At 44.9% G+C, this 10,036-nt stretch overlaps 1 protein-coding gene across 1 annotated transcript in view; it reads left to right on the plus strand.

Annotated features, from left to right (window-relative positions):
* Window positions 1–2,926, plus strand: part of LOC146816765 (uncharacterized) — a 132,149-nt gene extending 129,223 nt beyond the window's left edge. The window contains exons 21-22 of the mRNA XM_085610640.1: window positions 262–353; window positions 2,829–2,926. Of these exons, the coding sequence (XP_085466766.1) occupies window positions 262–338 (77 nt within the window). The 3' untranslated portion in view covers window positions 339–353; window positions 2,829–2,926. The remainder of the gene's footprint in view (window positions 1–261; window positions 354–2,828) is intronic.
* The last annotated feature ends 7,110 nt before the right edge of the window (window positions 2,927–10,036 follow it).

A 10,036-nucleotide genomic window follows, 5' to 3' on the forward strand; every position in this document is an offset into this window, starting at 1 on the left:
TACAATCGTGGCTGTCGTGGCATGATTGTCCAGTCACCAATCCAATCCAGAGTTCTAACCTGTCCAAGGCGAATTTGTGGGAGCTGTCGCCTCAAATACGGGTGCAACTGGATGACTTAAGATCTCTCTGTACAACCCCACAGGAGAGACTGTTCACTAGTGCCGGTCATCGGTCTTCCTCTTTACGTCCTATTGTGCATTAAATGATTGACCGTTGATGCCTTGGTTCGTATTTGGATTTAATGTGTCTGCTTTCTCCAGGCCGCAGTGTGGACCATCGCCCCGACGTGCACGGATACGTTTCCTCCGGCTCGGTCCAGTTTGTGGCAGAACGTTAAGCAGGACTCACGAAGGTAACGCATCTGAGCTGCCGAGGCACGTTTCTGTGTTCTGCTACCCCGCTTCCATCCACTGTTACATTCACCCCCTTCGCTGCTAGCTCCCCCCCCACGCTAAGCCTTTTCTTGGCTATTTGGGGTAGTTCACGCTTAGGCCCCTATAACCTTTTGACCACATAAGGTATCCATGCCACATTTGTCCTTTTTTTCAAAAACTTGAGTCTTTTAAAGGTACCCAGGGTTTGTTGGTTCCCCTGGAGGGGACTCAAATTGGCCAAAATACAGCTTATTTTGTTTTTTATAAATGGGGGGGGGGGGGGGGGGGAGAGCTGCAGATGAAAGTCCCTTCATCCACCCCCCCCCCCACCCCCCCTGCAAATGTTATCAGCAAAGGGTTTGTGGTGCTGAAATCGCCAGCTTTCAGGGACCGACTTTTGTCAGAAAACCAAACTTTTGTTTTTTACAGTTTTGGCATTTTACTGGGACATAGCCTATTTTTGCTATTTTTTTTCTACTTTCAACCTCCTTCCAGTTAATGGTAAAAAAGGGTATGAAAGCAATAATGGATCCTAAAAAGCTATACATTTCAGGAAAGTAGACCATTCTGAATTCAGCAAGGGGTCATTTGTGTAGATCTGTAAGGTTTTTTTTTTTTTTAATACAGTGAATATAGGAAAAGTTGAAGAAAAGCCATTTGTGCCCACGTTTTCACCTCCTACTTTTCTAAGTATGACAGGTTTTTTTAAACCAATATACAGTTACATCCGCTTGACCCTTGTTGTGTGGATATATAGGGCTTGTAGGTTTACCAAGAACCCTGCGAACCCAGAGCCAATAAATGAGCAGCGTCTTGCAAAGGTTTTTTGTGTACCCGGTTACAGCAATTTATTTGGGAAAATATAAACCGTGAACAATAGGTATGTAAGACACCTATACATTTCTGAAATGGGAACAAAATAGTTTAGAAACAGTAGCTATTTGCACATCTCAAATTGTGGGTACCCATACTAATGTGAATTATAGGACATTTTTCAAAGTGACTTCTTTTTTACACATTGCCTTGCGTTTGGAAGGCAGAAATAAACCAAAAGTCAATAGGTAATAGTTGCTCTACAATTCTGCATTCCCCAAAGTCTCCCGATAAAAATGGTACCTCACTTGTGTGGGTAGGCCTAGTGCCGCTAACAGGAAACTGCAAAAAAAGGGTCAGTTTCAATGTAAAAATGTGTGTCCACGTTACATTTTGGACAAAGTGCCTAGCTGTATATTTTGAACCCTAGCTCTGCCAGCACCTAAGGAAACCTAGCAAACCTATACATGTTTAAAAACTAGACACTCCGGGGAATCCAGGATGGGGTGACTTGTCTGGCTCTCACCAGGTTGTTACCCAGAATCCCTTGCAAAACTTCAACTTTGTAAAAAAAAGTCCTCATTTCTGTAATGGAAAGTTCTGGAATCTGCGTGGGTCCACAAACACCCACCCACCCCACATTCTCAAGTCTCCCTATAAAAATGGTACCTCAATCGTGTGGGTGGGTCAAGTACACACAACAGGAAAGTCCCATAAACCTATTGCGGAGACTTCAAAATTACCCCTCATAAAACGACCTGGTTTTGCGGTGGGGCGACCTGTGTTTTTGGCTTTGACTCAGCGGCCATCTTGGGGAAACCTACCAAACCCACACATTTCTGGAAACTAGACATCCTGGGGAGTCCTGTGGGGTATGGCTTGCATGGATTCCACCAACGTTTCCCAACCCAGAATCCCCTGCAAACCTGACATTTTGTTGAAATCAACTTTTTAAACATTTTTGTGTGGGAAAGTTGTAGGATCACCGGGCTGAATCAAATTTCCTACCACCTAGCATTCCCCTTGGTATCTCGAAGAAAATGATACCTCACTTGTGTGGCTGTCCAATGCAGAATCGAATAAAAGCATATTTAAAAAAAAAAAAATGTATCGCTTAGAATTCGCGGTGCTATACCCCTGTTTTGGCCGTCACAGGCAGTTGGCCCACCCACACAAGTGAGGTATCATTTTACTTGAGAGACTGACGATCGCGGAGTGGTAGAACCTTTGTGCCGGCACAGACACTGGCAAAATTAATGTGGGAGCAAAGCCCTTGCCCAAGGAGCTGCTCCCCCCCCTCCTTGGTGGCTAGTGGGTGGATCCCTGCTTGGGGATCACCCTCCTGTGGCGATCCCCAAAATGTTCCACTAATAGGCCCTGATTGCAGCTTGAATGTTAAAGGTATTTTTTGTACTGCTTCAAAGATTTTTATTAAAGAAAGCTCACTGTTAAACCTGGGTGATCTTTTCATGTTTTATATCTTAGGTTGCCAGTGGAAAGAAGGAAAAATAAGCCTCACATATGAAGTCTAAACACTTTTCATAGGGAACTCAGACTATATTCTGTAGTTATAGCAATAAATATTGTATAATTTGCTGGTAAATTAATAGTTCTTTTTTTTTTTTTTCTTTCTATTCTAGAGCACATTGATGGCTGTAACTTCAATTCAATCAAGCTTCCTTGATCTGTTTTATTTATGAATGTGCACCTGTTTATTAAACCAAAAAAGTGAACTGGATTTGGTCTTTATTTTGTGGAGATTGGTTTCACATATCGACAAAGTATTTTTCAGTGGCCAATGGCAGAGAAGGATGCAAAAGCCCCAATGCCTGCAAAGGAGAAGGTGCCACCTGGTACCACCCGGTACCTTGTTGGGTGGTCAGATGGTCATGACTTTGGTGCGATTGGCTTCCTGCTCTTGGGTCCTGATACTAATAATAGTTACAACCCAGCCTATGGCAGTCTACCACAGCCATGAGTGCATTTACTACTGGCCAACATGGTCTATGCTTAAAGCATTGATTTAGTCCGAAACCATTCAGTGACTATTGCAGAATAGTTCCTGTGTTCTAGCAGTATGGACTGTCCTGTAAACTGTGTGGTTACAAGGTCTCTTATGGTATTTGCCGTGGCAAGTCAGACACTGAAGTAGCTGTACAAACTTGATTGTTTGCCCTAGCAAGGTTTAAGATTATCAACTTTAATCCTTTTACTGTCTTCCTATTGAGAGTGGGTGTTACAAATTTAGAATTCTGGAAAATCCACAAAATCCTACATTTCCCGTATTGCTTTGACAAGCCTTGGTGGATCCATAAAAAGTGGTTTGCTACGAATGTTGGACTAATCCAGTGTATGCAGATTTGTGACTCAGTCCCTCAAATTAATCTCAAATTCTGGACATTTGCAGCTAGAGTTGTCCATTGGCTGTCAGAATTATTAACCTCTAATCCGTACTGAAGTGCTTTTGTGGTTTATGGTTAAGAATTCAATTTATCATTTATGAAAAGTTGTAGGATATGCCATAATTTATTGTTCAAAATGGTTTGTTCCAAACGCCTCACTCCTAAAAAATTTTGCAACAGCATGACCTTTCAAGGATCAAACTTACCTGCAGTGGTGAACAGGCTATTCCATCTATTGCAGCCAGGCTAGGGTATGCCTTGCTGTCTTAAAATGTGTACAATTGCAGATATTTAAACCATACATGCTTGAAAGTATTTATTGATTTAGAAGATATGTTACGTGATTGAGATATATATATATATATATATATATATATATATATATATATATATATATATATATATATATATATAAATCAATCTATCTCAATTTGTTATCTGAAGCAACTATAGCTCGTGCCCTAAGGTAACAAGCTAGTGCCCGCCATGCAGCTTTCTCATCCATAATTTTACAGCAAATGTTGCAGTGTTATGATCAATGATTTCATAGAAGATATTATGTAACATGTGGGGTAAATAGCAGTGCCGAACAAGGGCACGAGTTAGTTACCTTAGGACACTTACCACACTTACCACTAGGTCCTAACTATAACTACCTACTGGCAACCGCCAGTAGGTTAAATAAACATTTACTGTTTGGTCTATGAATTGGAATTTATAAAACGTTTGGTTGCCAAAAGCATTACGGGCCTAAAGTGATTACAGTACTGAATGATCAGACCGACCGGAACTAGACAAATAAGTATGCTCTTATCCGGCTTCTAAACTGTAGTAGCTTTAAATGTGTGGCAACAAACAGAGAATGTGGTTATCCCTCCCCCTCCTCTCCTCCCCCCCCCCCCCGGTAGCTGTATGGATTTTAGAAATGGTAGACTTTGAGCTGAATGGAGAACACAATCGGGGCGGGGGGGGAGGGTCTTTTCTAGGAATTTTGTGTAGGAAACGGAAGTGTTGTGGTGATGCTGGGTAGGCCTCACTATGTAATACTATCACAGTACCCCAAAGATGGTCCTTGGATTCACAATAAGAAATCCATAGCCCCGTCCTGGTAGTCTGATAAACAGTAGTCCGGCTTTAATAGAGGAACATGTGTTAAGCATTTCAGAGTACCAACATGGATGAGAAGTAATTGACATGACTTAAAGGAATTTCAACACCAATCTTTGTAAAAAAGCTGATTTAAAAAAAATACATTTTGGGCCCAATTACTACTTAGGCGGTCTAGGGACCATTGTCATTTGGCGGTCTGACCGCCACTAGACTACTTCCAGACTGCTGTGCCACCTCCAAGATCGCAGCTCCCACAGCAGTGGTGGGGAAAGCGGCAGTCAATGGAGGCAGTGCCAGCATGGGCACAGCTGTCTGAATTACAGTGGCATGGACACTCCCATGAAAAGGTTGGCTGAAAGGCAGGTAAAGGGCCACACAATGGCCCTGGGCACATAGGCCCATGTGTGGCCAGGGCCCAGTTTTAGCCCCCATGCCAGTCCTGTAGGTGCGCGGACTCTTTGCCATGCACAACATGTTGCATGCAAACAGTGCACCCGACTTGCTGACAGCACAGCAGTGCGACCGGCATTGGCTTCATGATCTCTCCTAGAGCCGAAGCATGCTGCTACCTTGGCTGCACCAATGCAACACCGGCAGCCCTGCAGGAAAGTTGTAATTCGTCAGTCAGGATGCTGCCAGCTTGGCAGCATTTTCCCAGCTGCTGCGGACTGGCTGACTTCCAGTCAGTCATAATTAGGACCTTAGTCACAAACAAACCTAATTGGATACATTTAACGAGAGTTATGGATCGTTGCAGATGTAATAAATCTGTGCAACTCACTACTGCGAAACTTTACCATTGCAGTCAATGGGGGTGGGGGGGGGGGAGGGGGAGTACCAGTGACTGTCACTGGCGGGTCGAGTTCCATGGAACCCACAGGGGGATATGGTGATGTGGCTTGGTCTGGGAACCCACATCACTCAGTTCAAATTTACCTGGCCAAGTTGCGTAGTTGTCCTTGGTGCTAAAGCAGGAGTTGTGGGAGAGCTGAGTTTACTGCTTAGACAGTTCTGGGGAGCAAATGGATGCAAAAGTTTAACTGGGCTACTGCTGTGGTCAGTGAAGGTCTTTTGTGGTTCCCTGTTGCAGTTGTCTAAAGATGGTGGTAACCAGACTGATCACCAACCAGCATCGGGAGCAGTAAGATCAGCGAGATGTTACTGTGATATCCAGGGGAAAACAGTAGCTGCCTGAAACTTGCTGCAGATCAAGACTAAGCTTCCCACAATGCACTGGACCATTTACTTTTGGGTGGTCCCTCAGAGGGCCCAATGGCCAGCGATTCTTTGGTTCCAGGAGTCTGTTTTTACCTGTGTATTGGTGCCACTAGTTCAATGGAGCCTAGTGGTGATTTCCAAGGGGTCCCTCTCTCTGGGGGAGCCGGTCTTTGCACCTGTGCCAACTGTCCAAGTAGTGCTACTCGTCCTGGAGCAGAGTATACCGCCTTTGGTTTGTGTAGCTTGTGCTGTCATGGACTCTGGTCTTTTTCCTTCTTTGCAGTCTTCACAGATCTGAGGTTCTGGTATTTGGGGTGTCAATTAAATCCTAGATTTAGGGGTGTGGGTGCAAGTGGCCAATGGTTTACTTGCCCTAGGACTTATCCACCCCTGAGGTGACCACATCCGGGGGTGTCACATGTTCTACCCAGAACCCTCTATTCTGCCACTTCTAAAAATGGCTGTACAGATCAGGTAGCCCACCCTAAGCCTAGTTTTCCTTCTGGGTTTTCACAACTCTTGACCAATTTTCCCACCTGCCTGGGTGCAAACGTTCCTGGGGCAGAGGGAGGATGGCTTCCTCCTTTAGGAGTCAGCCTGCGTACATATGTTATAGACACTTAAGCGCATGTTCACGAAAAAGATCTCTTGGTGCTGGAATTGGGGCAGCAAGAGCGGCCATACTGCTAAGGACTAACCATATGCTTGTCCAAAAGGCCTAGTTTTAACAGCTTTCTGAACCCTAAATAGTTGACGTTTAGCCTGCTCATGTATTGGGAAGGAGTTCCATGTACGCCGGGCATACCTTGAGAACCTAGCACCTCCCAGTCTCTTCCTTTGACATTTGGGTATAATGCAACTTACTTGATCGAAGGAGTTGATTAGGGATGGAACTCAGAATTCTTGCAGAAATAAAGGTAGGGTCAATGCCGTGTAGGGACTTAATCAGACATCCTGGTTTAAAGACAGATCTGTTGGTAAGAGGGAGCCAATGAAGCTTACACATCAAGGGTGTAATGTGGCAGTGTTGAGTTTGGCCAAAACCCAGCCAAGCTGCTTGGTTATGGACCAATTGCAATCTGTCCTTTAAGCTGACTGGGATCAAGAAAGTGCATTGGCATAGTCAATACAAGAATTTACCAATGCAATGGTAATTTGAAAAATTACCTCAAAGGAAAACTAATGTTTTTTTTTAATTCTCCTCAGCTGGAGCAAGCTTGAGGATGTCACTGCACTTATTGAGATTTCATGGATGGATCTTCATCAGTTAGTATCCCATGGCTCTTTACTGCTTTCTTGGGTATGGAGGGCAGTCCCCATTTCTGGGGGCCAAAAAAAGGATGTCACTGCTGTATATTGTCCCCACAATCTGTTTTATTGGAGTTAAGTTTCAATTCATAATTCATCCCGGATGTATAGCAGGGTTTCTGAAAGAAGGTCCTCTACTCCAGAGTATAATGGATGGAGAAGATCAGTTGCATATCATCCACATAATTGTATATCTTTACAACCCGTTTTTGAAGGGAATGTATCGGTGTTCCTGTGGCAACAAGTGATGGACGTAATGCTGAATGAATCAAACATTCACCCACAGTCAAGAGATCTGAGTTAAATGCATCATTTTACTCACTACCCCACCCCAGTTTGGACCCAGCCATATGCAAATCACTCTTGACCCTGTTCCTCATGGGAACAGTCAAGCCCGAACTGCCAAACCGGGTCCTCCCTGGACTGGAGCAAGCATCCTCGGACCAGCTTTGGAGTGACAAGATAGTAGGATTAGAGGAACGTATCAAATTTTTGGCCAAGTATGCCTAATTCGTCAAGTTTTATTACAAGAGCGGTCTCCAGTTGATAAAGTTCGTAGGCGAGGTTTCTATTAGAGGTATAGGGTAAAAAAGCGGACAGAATGGCTTGGCCCAAGTCACGGACAGCTGTGGACAGGCGCCGATGATCTTGCGGCGCAACATCGGTCAGTGCTGCAGCCAGTGTTTTAGTAGGGTAGGAGCTCTGACTCCTCACTTTGCCCCCCCCCCCCCCATGCGAGCACGATCCACACGACTGACCATAATACATTTTTAAAATAACCAAGTTAAAAGCTTGTTTTTTGTTTTTTTTGTGTTTTTTTAGAAATGAAGGTAATAACGGAGGGAAACTTTTTTTAGTAAAGTGCAAAGTAGTGTTTAGTGCAAATATCCAACAAAATGACTGCAAGCTGCCTCTAGTTGCCACGCTGCAGCCAGTGTTTTAGTAGAGTAGGGTTTATATCTGAGGTGGTGCATGCTTTGAAGCTTACCGCCTTGATGTGCCACTTAATTAGCCATCCTGTCAAGGAGGGGGTGTTACCTCCTTCTCAGGCAGGCCTTTGTTTCGGAGGTCAGATTCCTGTGTTGGTGGTAGCAGCTGCAGGCTGCCAGCCAGAGCACAGGAAAGGCTGGGCCAACCAGGTGGGCAACCTCTAAGGTAGCCACCTGGGTGTATGATACACCAAACCAGACATTGGAATCCTGCCTGGAGTGATGAGGCCTGTTTGATAACAAACATGACCATGTTCGGTGGTACCATAATGGAGCTGGTGACCTCGGTGCCTGTGGCCAGCCCATGTTCTCCTTTAGACTGCTGATCACTCATAGTCCTTAATAGAAAAGGCTACTATAGGTACATATAAACTTGCATTTATTCATCCACACCTTTAATATTTTACCGTGCCTCCTCTGGTTAGGAGGTCTATCTTCGGCGTGACTGGTGCATATTGAAGCTAGTGCTTTGACTTTTCGGCTCATGGTGAGGGCAAAGTAGAGTTGGAGTATTTTACACTGTTCCTGCAGTCTGCAATGGCAGGTCTGCTGTCATCTGTTTTCTTGAGTCACTCAGGGTGGCAAAAATAGTGCTTCAGGTCCTGGTGACCCTTTTAACCCCCGCGTAAATGCCTAGTAAAGTGGTACCCAGGGCATGGGTGTTAAAGGCCTTGCCAATTGGAGTACTAAATTGCTTCTATTGTGCTTGGGGAGAGGGCCCTGGCACTGGGGCCTGGGTAGCAGGCTTCAGTACACTTTGAGTCTCAACTATCCGCATTGGGGTAAAAAGTGGGGGGTGACCATACAAAACAGGCACTTCGTACATTGTGGAGATCCTTGATGGGTAGGATTTGGAGACTGATGTATGTTTCTTTCTACAGAGTCAGACTTCTCCCACTATATTCCTTGCCCCTAAATGAAAAATTGACCGTCTTACTCTTGTTAGATTCCTCTCCTTTCTTCAGACTGACCCTCTTCTTAACTTGCATCCTCTGTGTGATGTAAGGGTGTGCTGGCATGTTTCACTCCACACCTATTCAGAAATTGAAGCATATCTGAAACAAACTACACTACAATATCAGTCAATATTTCCCCCGCGAAGCCTTCTCAGATAAAAAAATCTTTCTTAAACAATCAGTTAAACTGCTGGTATTTGGCACCTTGATGGGTTTAACCTCAACCCGTCTAGCCAAATGATCAATTACCACTATGAAAGTTTTTACCTACTGGCTTCGTCCTCTGTTCTCACACCCACTTCCTACAGAGCCTGCTTTCCGGTCCACCGCAGCTGTGTGCGTGGAGAATGCATTTGATTCCACTTCCATCTTGGGGTGGGTTAGCGCTCTAGTTGATGCCCTACTCCTGGTCATAGGACCGCTGCTGCAACTGACGCGCAGCAGATCAGACGCTGGTGTCCCTTACTCGCGCCAACCACCCGCTGGTGTCCCTTACTCGCGCCAACCACCCTGCAGCTCATAGTCCCAGCTAACGATAGTGTGAATTTCAAGTGCTTTTAAAATTGCCATTTTGCACCTTTGAGGTATTTGATCAGCCCAGTTTTAAACTATTTTTTAACATTGTATTTCTTTAAAATCTGAGTTTTTACCTACTGGCTTGGTCCTTTGCTCTCACGCCAGCTTCCTAAAAAGCCTGCTCTCCGGTCCACTGCAGCTGTGTGCTGTTTGTGTGGAGAAAGCATTTGGCTCCACTTCCGTCTTGGGGCGGGTTAGCACTCTAGTTGATGCCCTACTCCCGGTCATAAGACCAATGCAATGGACGCGCAGCGGACGTGTGCAGCAGGCGCCCCTAAGGCAAGCCCGT

The sequence above is a fragment of the Triturus cristatus genome, chromosome 6, assembly GCF_964204655.1.
Source record: "Triturus cristatus chromosome 6, aTriCri1.1, whole genome shotgun sequence".
In the NCBI taxonomy this organism is placed as follows: Eukaryota; Metazoa; Chordata; class Amphibia; order Caudata; family Salamandridae; genus Triturus; species Triturus cristatus.